This window comes from Cheilinus undulatus, linkage group 18 (assembly GCF_018320785.1).
Source record: "Cheilinus undulatus linkage group 18, ASM1832078v1, whole genome shotgun sequence".
Lineage (NCBI taxonomy): Eukaryota > Metazoa > Chordata > Actinopteri > Labriformes > Labridae > Cheilinus > Cheilinus undulatus.
In genome coordinates this window covers 12,068,608-12,084,241 of record NC_054882.1, presented here as the reverse complement: position 1 = coordinate 12,084,241, position 15,634 = coordinate 12,068,608, and the positions used below count along the sequence as shown (strand labels likewise).

At 39.1% G+C, this 15,634-nt stretch overlaps 1 protein-coding gene across 2 annotated transcripts in view; it reads right to left on the bottom strand.

Moving 5' to 3' along the window:
* The window catches only part of rps6ka5 (ribosomal protein S6 kinase, polypeptide 5), a 31,933-nt gene extending 20,757 nt beyond the window's left edge, over positions 1-11,176 (bottom strand). For both annotated transcript variants that reach the window (XM_041812206.1, XM_041812207.1), the window contains exons 1-9: positions 10,895-11,176; positions 5,665-5,736; positions 5,320-5,538; positions 4,971-5,086; positions 4,790-4,891; positions 2,214-2,297; positions 1,963-2,066; positions 1,728-1,878; positions 714-875 (exon numbers count right to left, since the gene is read on the bottom strand). In XM_041812206.1, coding sequence (XP_041668140.1) covers positions 714-875; positions 1,728-1,878; positions 1,963-2,066; positions 2,214-2,297; positions 4,790-4,891; positions 4,971-5,086; positions 5,320-5,538; positions 5,665-5,736; positions 10,895-10,964 — 1,080 coding nt within the window. In that variant the 5' untranslated portion in view covers positions 10,965-11,176. The remainder of the gene's footprint in view (positions 1-713; positions 876-1,727; positions 1,879-1,962; positions 2,067-2,213; positions 2,298-4,789; positions 4,892-4,970; positions 5,087-5,319; positions 5,539-5,664; positions 5,737-10,894) is intronic.
* Positions 11,177-15,634: the final 4,458 nt, after the last annotated feature.

The following is a 15,634-nucleotide window of genomic DNA, read 5'->3' as shown; positions in this document are numbered from 1 at the left end:
ATGGCAGCAATTACTTCAATAAAAGATCCTTTAGTCGATCTGAATACCAGTGCACACAGACAGACTCATGTTGACTTACAGCAACCTTTTGAGGACATTCACAACTTCACTTGATTACTTCAATTGCTGTGGAGTATGTCAAATATAGTCGCAGACAAAAAGTGGGGAATGTATAATGCGATTTTTCACGGGTGTCAACATTTCATATCGGCTGCAACCAAAGACAGGACAAACATGAGATCAAAGCAGATGCAGAAAGAAAATGCTGCACAGTGCAATGACCTGAGAGGAACAAGGGCTGCTCTTTACAAGGCAATGATTCAGATCACTCCACCTTCTGTCAGTCAAATCTCTGCACTCAGGTTCTTTCTAGCATGATTACTGTACAGAGAACAATTCAAAAACAAAAGCATGACAGAAGCTTTACAAAATAAGTCTCTCTAGTCAAAACAGAGAGGAAACACTGAATAATGCTGTTTAAATTTAAAATACTGTGTTATTCCTACAATGCCAGGGCTTTGGGAATTGTGAGCTAACACTGCTGCTAACTTTAGCTCAAAGCTTACTAAAAGTGTCTGTCCTATCAAATAATATAGTTACAAAAACAAACAGTTACATGAGTGGGGGTAGTCTAAAAAAAAACATAAAAAAAGCAAGAAGTCCATTTACAGTCTGGATCAAAACAAAAACACAGCTTTAAAGCATAAAACTACCTGGAAGATACGGTCACAGTTCTGGGGCAGAGCTGCAGGAGAGTATGTAGGGTCCATCTCTGTGAACTCGTCTGCAAAGTTACTGACGTCCAGCTCGTCCCGGATCACTGGTTTGAACGGAGCCGAAACCTTTTTAGCTGCCAGGTCGTCCCAGTTAATTTTCTGAAATTAAGAGAAAGGAAGAAAAAGATTGACTCAAAAACAAGTAGAATGGTCCCACAGAGTGGCAAATAAACACCAAGAAATTTCTCAAGAAAAAGTGGAATGGTCCCATAGAGTGGCAAATAAACACCAAGAAATTACTCAAGAAAAAGTAGAATGGTCCCGTAGAGTGGCAAATAAATACGGAGACTTTACTCGTAAACAAGTAGAATGGTCCCCTAGAGTGGCAAATAAACACCAAGACTTTACTTAAGAACACGTAGAATGGTCCTCTAGAGTTGTAAATAAACACCAAGACTTTACTCAAGAATAAGTAGAATGGTCCCCTAGAGTTGCAAATAAGCACCAAGACTTCACTCAAGACCAAGTAGAATGGTCCCCTAAAGTTGCAAATAAAGACCAAGAAATTACTCAAGAACAAGGAATGGTCCTCTAGATTGGCAAATATACACCCAGACTTTACCCAAGAAGAAGTAGAATGGTCCCCTAGAGAGGCAAACATGCAACAAGACTATACCTCTTTTTTGTTGCAAAAGTAATAAAACTTAAAGCCAAATGTAAGGATTTTGTTTCACATGAATTGTTCAAAATTGACATTTAATACAAAAATAATGTTTAAAATAGTTAATCTCAGCTTTTCTCAACTCTTAATGAACCCACTTATTTTCAAAATGACATCTGAAACTTCTACTGTAGAACACTAAAGAACTTGATGTGCTCAGTTAGTCCCATTCTGATTTATACAGCTTCTACTACGGGCAGTTTGAAACGCTCTCCCTCCCAGCAGGAACAGCCCACCATGTCATTCAGGTAAATATTATGGAAAAAGTCAAGACAGGCAATAAGACCCACCTGGTAAAATGGGTGTTTTTTGACATTCTCTGCTCCATTAGGACCTGATCCCAGTCTCTTCTTTGGGTCTTTGATGAGCAGTCTCTGGATGAGGTCTTTGGCCAAAGGTCCCATGTCTTTGGGGAAAGGAGGGTCCTTTTTTGAAATCCTCCTGTGATGAGTGAGACAGATTTAGTCAGTGATTAGAAGTGATGAGGAGCCGAAAGTCTGGCTGCTGATCAAGGAGAATCCTTACTTGGCGATGTCTGTGTGCGAGTTTTCATCCCCATCAACAGTGAAGGGAGACCCGCCAGTCAGGAGCTCATACATCAGCACACCGAGGCTCCACCAGTCCACCGCCTAGAAGTCAGAAAAGCAGCCAGCCGTGACTTTGGTTTTAACTGACTCAAAGACAGATCTGACTGATGAGTATATTTGGAAGATTAGAGAGGGAAAGCCTGAGCTGCTTCATTTATCCAGACAGACAACAGTAAAAACATGAATTACCTTGTCGTGTCCAGACTCTCCTCCTTCGACTATTTCTGGAGCCATGTACTCAATGGTGCCACAGACAGAGAATGCTCTCTCCACCTGTTTTAATGAACACACATATAAATATAAAAAATCCCACCAAATAAAGATGATGTCTGATAACTGTAGTCACTCTACAAACTCAGAGAAATCTCTTTATTAAAGACCCTGAAGATTGTTTAAAATCAAAATGATTTAAAGGTTTTCTGTGGTTGTCTTGCGGTTGAGCAGCTCCTTTGTTTGTTTTCTTTTTTATACATGATGTTTTAGCAACGTGGACACACATGAGGCTGTAATACAGAAAGATATGAGTAATAGAGAAAGATATGAGTAAATAAAGCCAGCAGAGGCAGGAAATAAGACAAGAGTTCACCAAGCTTCATGAGGAAGGAAATGCATTCTTCACGTGTCAGATCAGAAAAAAACAAAAAAAAAGGTGTTTTGGTGATAAAATGGCAGAAAAAGCTTGTCTGTTGTTACCTTTGAAATTCATGTAAAAATGAACTACAGCTAAACGTAATTTAAAGATTTTCCTTTATTTGTTACAGTCTAAGATTCAAAATATTACAAAATCAAATATTTCACTGGTCTGAACAGAATTTTTATTCATTTTCCCTAGTAATTAATTTTATTTTTCAAAAATGAGGCTGCTCCCTTAAAGTAAGTAGAACATGCTCCTGATACCATTACTCCATAGAAAAATAACCCCCAGATGCTCTCAATTTGTCTGGATCTTTTTACCATGCAGCGTCACTAATCATGTGTTATATTGGTCTAAAATCAAGAAACAATGAAAAACATAAAGACACATTCTGACTGGTTAGAGCTAGTGCTGTCTCTACCTGAAGCCTATTTACACAGAACCTTAGTATGCCTGACCTGCTTCTACTACCATCTATTACAGCCCTCTCATAACTCTGTTTAGCTCTTTTCTAAATTCACTTCATACACTTTAAATCACTTTATATTTCACTTTTATTTGATACCATTTTCTTTTACTCCTTTAATTCTATCAGAATGAAAATGAATTTACACTTTTGATTCACACAGAACAGGCATAAACACAGCTTTTTTAAAGTCTAAAGACATTTATATGAACTCTCCTTCAGCTAAGCCAGAAATAAACAGAGACAATCTCACTGACAGTATTTCACCTCATATTAGTCCACTATCCCTCTTCATGAAACTACATGCAGAAAATCTTGGTGTCATATTTGATTCAGGTTTGAAATTCAACAATAAAGTTAGCATCACACAGCCCCGTATCATCTCCAAACTCTGACCAACGTGCTGCACCTTTAACTTAGAAAAACTAATCCATTTCATCTTGTCTTTTACTGTAATTCACTCTATTTTGGATCACACACTCCTGTTTATCCCAGCTTTAACTTGTCCAAAACATAGCAGCAAGAGTTCTTACAGGGTCAAAAAAGACAGAGCATATAACACACATTCTTTCCTCTCTGCACTGGCTACCTGTCACCTATAGACTCAGTTTAAAACCCTACTGTTTCTTTAGAAAGCCCAAAATGGTTCGGCCTCTGTCAGAAAACTCCTGTCCCCTTTCACACTGTCAGACAACAGAGGTCATGTGACTAACAACCCTTGTCCGCCCAGAGAACCAGGACTACAGGTTATGGAGACAGGGCCTTGAAACGTCTTACACACAGAGGCTGAAGTCATATCATCTCATTTTCACAGCAACAAAATCCTCCCTCTCCATCTCTCTCATGCACACAGAAACAGCAAACACAACAAGCAACTCAATAATAACAAATATTCAGCTGGAGGCCTGAGGTAAGCCTGTTTCCTGCTCATTTATTTCTCTTACTGTATTGAAGGTACATTAAAAAGGCAAGCGTTCTGCTGCCATGGTGGTTTAAGATGGTGCCTGACAGTTTACAAAAGAAAGAAAAACGCCTCAGAGTTGTTGATTCTGCTCATGGGAGTCTGTGCAGTCTTACACCAAAATATCAAACATGTCAGAAATCCATCCAACCACCGTGGTCGGGCGTCATGTCTTCTTATACAATGCACGACAAACGATCAAGCTGAAACTTTGCCCGACTTCCAAGTCATGTGATTCAAGATTAATGTCTGGATTGGCTGAAAAACCGCACAGCGTAAGCTGCTAAGGGAAGTTAGAATTTCAAATGGAAGCTGCTGCTCTGTTGCTCTATCTCATTCATGTTTTTGTGATGGATGATCATTACTCCTGCCTCAGCACCCTCCATAGACCTGACTCCGTTCTTCCACCTGTTTAGAATTGAGAACTCTATTAAACAAAGATCTGCCCTCGTGGTTTACTCAGTAGTAAACCATCAAAATTCTTTCATTATCAGGGAGAAAAGCTGTTAAAAGTGGCCTTCCTGGTTTGCACTGCAAGCTACATTACTTGCAAAGCATTCTGGGATCTGTCACAGCAGGAACTAGGTAGGCCACAGGATGGCGCTGAGCAGCACATCTACACTGATTATCTTTTGATTTTGTTTTGGCTGAGAGCCCCCTGATAGCAGTGAGATTAGTGACATGTATCTTTGAGACAACCGTACCTGATCAAATTCTTTACTGAGGCCGAAGTCTGTCAGAACTATGTGACCATTTGAATCCAGGAGAATGTTCTCTAGTTTCAGGTCCCGATAGACAATCCCGAGCTGCAACGAGGACATGGCAGAGGAGTGAGTATAGGGCAGTAATGATAACCTCTGCACAAACAAGAGTTCTTGATTTTACCTGGTGTAGATGCTCTAATGCCAACACAATCTCTCCACTGTACAGGGCTACCTCTCGCTCTTTAAATCTCACTCTTTGCACCAAATGTGTAAAGAGCTCTCCACCATTTACATAATCTGTAATGAGACATGCAAAGGAAGTCAGCTTTAATCCAGAGAATGCAAATTGGTTATTTTTATCTGCAGTGAAGGGTGCATGCAGAAATTTCTGTTTAAACTCACTAACTGAATATCCATTCCCCTCCCTGGTTTAAAGACAATCATTAACCTTTGGATTTGCTTGAATACACATAACACAGCAAGGGCATTATGCACAACCTGAATGTCAGTTTCCCATAAAATATCCTCACCGAGAATAAGGTGCAGCTTGGTGTCTGTCTGGAAGGCGTAGTGAAGTGTGACGAGGAACGGAGACTGGCGGATGTGCTCCAGCACTTGCCGCTCTGTCCGTGTGTGTTCAGCAGTCTTTGCCTTTTGCACAATTGTAGCCTTTTTCAAAACCTTCATGGCATACAGCTTCCCTGTATCATGACCACTCACTTTCCTCACCAAGAACACTTTGCCATACGCTGGTGGTTAAAATAAACAGAGGCAGAGGGCAAAGTTCAGCACAGAGCAGCAGAAATGACTGGCATGCTTATCATTCTGACAACAAACACATGGGATGCTAAACAAGCTTCAGACTTTTTACTCACCTCCTGTGCCAAGCACCTTTAATAACTCAAAGTTCTCTATGCCCACTCTCTCCACATGGCCAGTCAGGTTGGCTGAAAACAGAGCAGAAGACACATATCAGCAGAAAATCACATAAAAATACCTCAGTGATGAGACAAATGCAGCTGGAAGGATGACATAGTAGAGAAAAGTAAACGCACATCATGTCCCAGTTTGTTTCTGGTGATCAGAGAAACACATGCAGTCCCTGAAGGCCGAGATGTGAAAGCGTGCTTTCGTAATATCAAAGAGAAGCTTGACCTTAAATAAAAAATAAACAAATGATATTTTCCACATGAGGTATTTTTCCACTGGGGCTTATCTGGAACATCCAGAGATTTGTATCTGTATTTACTGCCCTGACAGAAGCACAACAGTTTTTGGCGGCTGTTTGTCTAAGAACCTCTCATAAAGTTGGTACTGTATGATCAACTCAGCTGAGAATTAATTCAGCAATAAGATTCTTTCTTGATGGTAATAAAAACAAAATGTACTGATATGATTTTGCAGTTGTGGGTGCAGACTTTAGTTTAAAAGAGAGCATTCCAGTTCATTTATATTTGTTAAAAACACTTTTAATTCCAGTCTGTCTCTTAAGAAAACAGGTTTCTCTTGCTACAGTATAAAAAGCTGATTACATAATTATTGAACAAGCAAATTAACAAAGTGAAATTTAACTGCTCAATTGCAAAATATACTTTGGATCATTTCAGTGCACAAACACTGCAGTGCATTGATGTAATTAAGACATTGTGAAGAGTCTCCCTGCATTTTTTGATAATCAAAAACAAGAAATTACCCAACACACTTTTATTTTCACTACTGTGGCATCAAAACAGGTGCTGGTTCTGTTTGATTTGTACCAGCACATTAGTATCATATCTGGTATTGTTTCAATAAAGCAGTACTGTTATGAACGGTAAAATAAATCTGAAACTCATCAGCTGTTTAAGCCGCTGCTGCCACAGTCTGTGGGCCCTGTGTGCCAACCAGGAGGCACCTTACCTTGCATCACCTTGCAATTCTCTTCATGCTTTTTGTTTTGCAACTGGTGCCCACATCATTAATAATGTATGCTTGCATTTCATTTTGGTTCAAAGAGACTCTCAGCCTTGATGCTTTGAAGCTAATTGAGTCAAAAAGGGTGGAGAAGAGGGCTTTAAACTGGAGCACCAACTATTCAAAACAGTGGACCAGTTAGGACACTCTGGGCGGTGATTAAATGAGGCCAACGGCAGCACACTGAGAGCACAGGGAATCTTGCAATAGTTGTATAAACGGGTAACTGTAACTCATGCATCACCAGTAAAAGCCCTTCTTGTGAATAAAAGTCTTAATACAATGCCTAGTTCCTCTTTACTCTTTGTCACAGCAGGCATAAGATAATCTATCGTGCAACTGTCAAGCAAACTTGCTCGATTAACCATGAAAAGGTCATTATTTCCTATCAAAGATCTTCAGTGAATTCAGCACACACTGTTAGTGACTCCTCCTGTCCTTCCTAATCACCCAGCTCCAGCTGACTGAGCACGGCACGCTCTGAGACATGCATGTCCATTGTAGTGAACGCATTCCTTCTGTCTCGCACTCTGAAAATAGGCTACTGAGCAATTAAAACGGCTGATTTAATCCTTTCCACTGCTTCTCCTGTTACACACAAGAAGAAATGTTGCAACTATTGGGCACTTGGACTGCATTATTTCAAAATAACAACGGCGCTGTCCTTTAAATTTGAGGTCAAAAGGTTCAGGTTACATAACACACTTGTCAGGCTCAGCCTGCTAAGGCCAGGCTTGATTTTGGTGTTTATTATTAGACTTGGAGAGGTGATGAAGCCCACAACAAAATAAGAAGAACCTCTTCTGTTCCTTTGGCCTTAAATGCCTATATGAGCAAAAACTAGAAACCAACCTGACATTAGTTTGGTCGGTTTCTGCAAGATAAAACTTAAAAATCCGTCTATCAGTGATTAACACTTTTTTATAGGGAACAGTGAGCATACTATAAGTTAAAGTTTCAGGACTTTTAAAGCTACTTTTTCTTCAAAATAGACATTCTTAATATCTGGAAGAATGTCTCAGGACAGGAATAATAGATGTATTCAATCTATATTATATTCTTCCTACTAGTTTAGATTAAAAGAGCATTAATTGTTGAGTGTATTCTACAGATAATGGATATAACTCAGAGGCCTTACTTTGGCTACACTGTTGTGTGTTTCCCTCTGGCTTTATTTTCACTCTCCACAGTGTCACCAACTGTGTTGCACACAACACAATCTGATTGGCTCAGGGTCACATGACTACCAGCCAATAAAACCTTCAGCCTGAGTGTCACTGACACAGTGATAGTATGGAATAACTTCCTGTTTTCCTGCTCCTGTGCTCAGAGCTATTTCTCTACTGATACAGCTAGAGCTACATTTTTGTTTTCCTTCATTTTTTGATCAAGTGATTGTATTTTTACCACATTAAGTGCATTTTGTATGTCATAATAAATGCATATCAATTGCAAATATTAAAAATGCTATCTGTCGACCCCTAGTTTCAAACATTTTATAAATAACGATTTTCTGTTGTCGTATTGTCTATGAAAGTCTTTGAGTTTAAAATTCTTTGAGGAAGTTCCTTTAGGCTCTAGGAGATTATGATCAGTAATTTTCAAAACGTAGACTAGAAAGCCAGCCATTCCAATACCTGTATGTTTGACTGATTGCAAGAATGCTCCAGAATGATTTGTAGCAATCCTAGTTAAACACAACAGCGGGGGTCCATGCAAGAGTGAAGTTTAACAAAAGGCTGAGTGCCACTGACAACTAGACTGACTGCATATTTGGGGCAGAGCAGAGAAAGGAGGTGCAGCAGTCATGTTGGAGCCTGAACAGCAGCTCTGTGTCATTATTAACCAGCTGTAGGCATCTTCATTCAACAGAAGTCTGCACTGGATCAACTGACTCTAAACCAGCCCTGTCAGTGAGTTCTGGATCAGCTGATTCCTAACCAACCCTGTCAGTGAGTTCTGGATCAGCTGATTCCTAACCAGCCCTGTCAGTGAGATCTGGATCAACTGATTCCTATCCAGCCCTGCCAGTGAGAGCTGGGTCATAAATACAGGTGCTTCTTAAAAGAAATAGAGTACACAGTAAGTGTTCATTTTCCTGTGATTTACTTCAGAAAGTGAATCTTAAATAAAATATACATTCATCTCTTACAAAGTGAAATATTTAAAGACCTTTTTTTTTTTTGTTAATCTTGATGATTCCGGCTTATAGCTCATAAGAATCAAAAATGCAGTACCTCTAAATATTAGAATATGGTGGGAAAAGTTCAATTTGAAAAGGTTACCTGAGCCTTCTAGCTCTCACTCTGGTTCAGTACACACAACCACCATCATGGGGAAGACTCCTGACTGAACTATTGTCCAGAAGACAACCCTGTCACCCTTCAGAGGGACAGTAAGCCACAGAAGGTCACTGCTGAAATGCTAGGCTATTCTCTGGGGCTGTATTCAAGTTTATACATGGAAGGTTGACTGAAGGGAAAAGCGTGGTAAGAAAAGGAGACCAACCAACAGGGGTGAGCTCAACTTCTTCACAAGAACTTCACAAGGACTGGACTAAGACTGGAGTCAGTCGATCAAGAACTACCACACAGACGGGTCCAGGAAATGGACTACAAGTGTGGTGTTTTAAGTGTGGAGCAAATTCTGAATCACTGACGTCATCAGAGTCTCATTTGGACTAAGGACAAAAAGTCTGGTCTCAGTGGTCCAAAGTCCTGTTTTCAGACAAAACAACTATTTGTAAATCCAGGTCCCAAAGTCAGGAGGAGGATCAGAAAGGCCCAGAATCCTTCAGGTCTTGAAGTCCAGTGTTTCCAGTCTCCAAAGTCAGTGATGGTTTGGAGTCCATGTCATCTGCTGCTGTCAGTCCACTGGTCTTTATCCAGTCCAAAGTCAGTGCTGTCAGCCATCTACTAAAAGATTTCAGAGCCCTTCATGCTTACATCTGCTGAGGAGTTTTATGGAGATACTGATTTCCTTTTCACCTGCCCCCAGTGAAGCCATAACTACCACAAACTGGTTTACTGACCATGGTAGTACTGTGTTTGATTAGCAAGCCACCTGATCTGACCTGAACACCGCAGAGAATCCCTGGAGGATGAGAGACACCAGACTCAACAATCCAGACGAGCTGAAGGCTACTATCGGAGCAACCTGGGCTTCATAACACCCCAGCAAGACCACAGACTGATCGGCTCCATGACAGGAGTAGAGATGCAGGAAATCATGAAAAAGGAGCTCAGACCAAGAATGAGCAGAATTTAACAAGGTCAATGTTTCAGTGTTAAAAATCCTTTTTGGACTGGAGTTTTTGATATTCTAATATTTATAGATAGTGAATTTTAGATTTCTGTGAGCTGTAATTATTAAGATCAAAACTAAAACATCTGAAATATTCCACTTTACATGAGATTAATCAGGAATATATAGAAGTTTATGAGAAAATGAACTTTTTCATAATATTCATTTAGATACCCCTTTATGTAGGAATGGTAGTAATGAAGACTGAATCTCCTGTTGATTAATCCGGTTTAACAAGAAGAAAATCAGCGAAAACTACAACCATCTACTACCCCCTGTCCTTATATTAGGACCTAAAATCAGACCCTTACTACTGGTTTATCGCTGTATACCTGTGTAATATATTCCTGTTTATTATATACCTGTGAAATGAAGCTAACGGACTGTCTCTGCAGCTGTATGGAGGCTAACGAGGAGTTAGCATTACCGCTAATATAAGCAGCCAGTTAGAGGAACTTAACAGCTCATTAACTAATTAACTGTTAATGGGGGGGTTATTAAATGTCTAAACATGAAGTAAATGTCTGCCAAATGTCTCCTTTATCATTATTCTCCGTTAATAAGCAGCTAAAGCTAACATTATCATTGGTTAACCGTGTTGTTGTTAGCAGTGTGCTAACGGAGTTAACCGGTTAGATAACGTTAGTTAGTAAGTTAGCAGAGAATGACAGCTACCGTTAGCCTTCCTGCTTCATCTATGGACTAAAATAATGTTAAATAAGACCTCATAATGGAATAAAGGTTATAGATAGCTATCCTGACTCTGATTCCGAGCTAACTGCTAACATCTCTCCAGGTGACAGGTGCTCTCACCTGTCGGTAAACTCAAAGATTACATCTCTAACTTACCGTGTCTCAGCTCGTGTTTCACCGTAAAGAGGTCACCTTCTCCGGAGGATCCCTCCATCGGGGACGGCATCGTTCTCACTGATGTTCAGAGAAGCTCATGCTAGTTTAGTCCGTTATCATGGAGAGGTTAGACCAGCAGTGAGGGTTATTAAATCATTTTAGAGAGAAGGAGAGTCTGACAGATGTTAATCTGAATATAAACCTGATTATAACCGGTCTATAACCAGGACTAGACCCGGACTAAACCCAGACTACAGTCTCTGACAGAACCAGCCAGGCTGACTACACTCCACCACTACCTTCACTAACATTCACTCCCTCCTCTATCATTGGGGTTGCTATGTGGAATTCTGGCCTCTGATTGGTTGTTTTCATGAAGACGACACATGCTCCCGCCTTCCTCGAAATAACGATGCTGCCTTTAGTGTCCCTCGTACGCGGGAATGTCAGAGGTCAGAAGTGTCAACATAATAGGATTTCGGATCAAAATCAGCTTTATTGGCCAAGAAAGATTACCCAACAAGAAATGTGACTGGTGGTTAGCTTTGTTCTCAGTGTACAGGAATCAGACATTAAACGCAGTAAACAAATAAAAATGATAAAAGTTTCTTTTTTTTTGTTGAAAGATTCAAATATGTGAAAGCTCTTGCAATTATTATTTCTATTGTATAGAAGTCCATGTGCATTTAAAGTGAGGTTGAAAATTGTGCAAGGGGTGCAAGAATGCTGACTAGACTAGACTAGACTAACATCTGGACTCTGTAGTTTTACTCCATTCTTCTTTGCTAAACTGCTCAAGCTCTGTCAAGTTGTACAGGATCAGGTGTGGACATCCATCCATCCATTTTCTATACTGCTTATCCCACTGGCAGTAAAAAATATAGCAGTAGAAAATAAATCCCATTGGGATAAGCAGGGGTGCTGGAGCCTATCCCAGCTTTCACTGGGAGAAAGGTGGAGTACATCCTGGACTGGTCGCCAGTCAATCACAGGGCTGACCCATAGAGACAACCAGGCAAGCTCACATTCACACCTATTGCCAATTTAGAATGATCAGTCAAACTAATGAGCATGTTTTGGGTGGTGGGATGAATTCAGAGTACCCGGAGAGAACCCATGCACCCCGCATGCACAGGGAGAACATTCCCAGGAAGCGAACCAGGGACCTTCTTGCTGCCGCAGTGCCGCCATGGTTCGGCTCATTGTCTTACTGGAAAAAAAAAATCCTCTCTCAAACAGTAGTTCTCTGTCAAACTGAATAAGATTGTCCTCCAGGATTTTCCTATATTTCACTGCATTCTTTACACTCTACCTTTACAAGCCTTCCAGGAACAGCTGCTGAGAAGCATCCTCACAGCATAATGCTGCCACCACCGTGCTTCACAATGGGGGTGGTGTGGTTGTGGTGATGTGCAGTGTTTCGAGTCTTGTCTGATGACCAAAGAGCTCCATTTTGGTCTCATCAGACCAAAAACCTTTCTTCCACTTGGCCATGGAATCCCCCACATGCCTTTTGGTGAACTCTAGTCCAGATTTAATCTGAGTTTTTTTCAACAGTAGCTTTCTCTTTGCCACTCTCCCAGAAAGCTTTGTTTAAAGAACCCAGCCAACAGTTGTTGTCTGCAGAGTCTCTCCCATCTAGACTGCTGAAGCTTCTAACTCCTTCAGAGTAGTCATAGGTGTCTTGGTGGCCTTTCTCATTAGTCTCCTTCTTGCATGCTCACTCATTTGTGAGGACGGTCTGATCTAGGCAGATTTACACATGGGCCATATTCCTTCCATTTCCTGATGATGGATTAACCTGAACTCTGAGGGATGTTCAGAGCTTTTGGAAATGTTTTTATATCTATCCCTGGACTTGTACTTTTCAATAACCATTTCTCTGATTGTTCTTTTGTCTTCATGGTGTAATGGTAGCCAGGACTACTGATGAACCAATGACTGGATCTTCCAGACACAGGTGTCTTTATACTAAAATCACTGAGACACATTCACTGTACTCATCTGATCCCCATTTCACTAACTGTGAGCCTACTAGCACCAACTGGCTGGCCTTCTGTTGATTTAGGTCAGTCACTTTAAAGGGGGTGAGCATTTATGCAGTCACTAATTATACATTACAGTTTTTTATTTAATGACATTACTTTGTTGAAATCTGTTTTCACTTTGACATTAAATGTTTTTTCTTGGTGTGTATATATATATATATATATCTTTTTTTGTCAGAAAGCCAAATAATATTGGTCGTGATTGATTTATAAAATCAGTAAAAGGTTAAAAACATGTATGTGTGGGGGGGGCATCATCCCGCCACCCGTCTGAGTCCACCAGTAAATAGATGCATTTTGTTTTTTTCATATACAAATAAAGGAGTAGAAATTAAACAACAGAAATAAAACAGTGGAAATAAAACAGTACCAATAAAGCAGTGGTATGAAACAGTAAAGTAATGGGAAGGAAGTGTTGCATGACTCGGAAATGATCAGTTCCTGTTAGTTTGAAGAAATCATGAGATGGAGATCTGGTCTGACTCTCATGTTCAGTTTCATATTTTAGAGCACTTTTTGTTTTAATGTCATTTACCCCCATTTTAGCTAACTATAGCAAGAATCAATGGTTTTAGTGCTGCTGGTGTTTAATAGCTACAGGAGAGGCGTGAGATAACTCTTTCTATTTATCTGTAACTACAATTTACCCTACAGCTCAGAGTAAATATTGGAAATAGCAGTCACAATGTGAATATGAGAGATTGGAGAAAGTACTCCAGTAAAAGTACGGTTTGTCTTGTTAAAATGTACTGAAGTAGGGGTCAAAGTAAAATTGCTGAATTTGAAAAGTACTTCAAAAAGTTCTAGTGAATAAAGGGTTGCTAAATGACAGTAATTTGAGTAAATGTGACTTTTAACCCTGGTGAATATGGATAGAAGGCCTTTACCAGAGAGAGAGATGTTAAAGCAGTTCACCTATTAGTTTAATATGATGATAAATTTGTGTTTTAGTTGTTCAGACATAAATACAGGTGTCGTCTCTGTGCTGTGTCTGAACTATGACGTTGGGTACCGTGTGATTGCATGTGCCGACCATGATGCCCTTTATTAGATATAACAAATTCAAGATTTTCCTGGGCTTGTATTTAAAGATTCCAAACTGTTTTGTTCTAATTTGATTTTTTTTAACAGCATGGAAAAGAGAATTCCTTTTATAACTAAACCATATATGTTTAACAATCATTAAAATATATGTTTTTTCTTGCATTTTATTTGTATTATTAAAGAATGATTCCTGGCACATTGGTTCAATTCAAACTCATGCTAGAAGTTAACACACTAGAGTAAATTACAGGAGGTTTTATGTTGATATGGTCATTATCTTAGGACTATTCAGTAAAGATTTAATCCTTATTTATCATGTATTTGTCCTTCTTGAGAACTACAATGATTTTAAATTTACATTTCTACACTAATCTCTCACTGGTGAAAAAAACAGAAAACCATTCCTGAGAGCCAAAGCAAATTGAAACAAATAAACAGTTCAGATTTATTCTCTAAATGTGTGGCTGAGGGCTGTCAACAGAACAAACATGAGTCCCAGTATTTAACAGTAGCCTCCAGGCCTATAGGCCTTCTTTGTAGTCCTCAGTGAAGGGGGTCTGCTCTTTTTAAACTGCTCTCTGCCTCCACCTTGTGGTCACATGGTGATAATATTTCCACTTTGATGGTTGGATTTGCCTTTTTTTTAAAAATGATAATGACAAATAATCAATCAGTAATTCTAACTGACAATTACTGATATAATCGATTATTTACATGATTAATTTGGGGTAAATCTGAAAGGAACAGAGTAATCTAAAGAATATAAGGAAGGAGGCCTACAGGCTTGAGATTCTGACTTTATTATTGGTTAAAATGTTGTTTAAAAAGTGATAACTGTTGGTACCACATCCCCAGAGAGACAGGCCTACTTATAAATATTATGAACTCCTATTTGACTTTTTTTAAAAACATTTTATGTCATCATTATTTTAATTGTACCTTTTCTTTATTTTAAATGCTTCTAGGTTAAATATTAACATATAATTACACTCATGTTAACTAGGGCTGTCAAAAGATTAAAAATTTGAATCGAGATTAATCTCGGAGTTGCTATGGGTAATTGCATTTAATGTCAACCTTCATACCAAATTTAAAATACTTTTGGGTCATTTTTTTTTTATTTTGCCACTGTCTTAAACTAGGAGTAATGGGCTTTCTCTTTAGATACTGGCCTTATTTTATAGGTAGATCCAAGATTTTAACTTCAACTGCAGAAAAAGGAACTTGTTATGGATTAAAAATGAAATTAGAGTGCATTAAAAAAGGTTCAGGTGCGTTTTGACTAGTCCATTGAGCTGTCTGTAAATATCTTAAAGATAATGAGTCATTAAGGAGCAGTGATGGACTTATTTTACATCACTGTGACGGCAGGGAGAGGCTATCGTGACTTAACCAAAGTGTACTGAAAGGGCCAATTAATCATGTGATTAATCGCGATTTTTTTAAGTGTCATTAACTGTGGACCTTGTTTACTTGTGATTAACTCGGTTAATCTTGACAGCCCTAACAACAACTATATATATATATATATATGATACAAATAAATAATTGTATGACTAACATACTATTACCACTTTAACCTTAGATTAATGCTATTTTTTTATTTCTAACTCTCTTCTGTGCCTTATTTCTGTTTCCTAAGATTTTA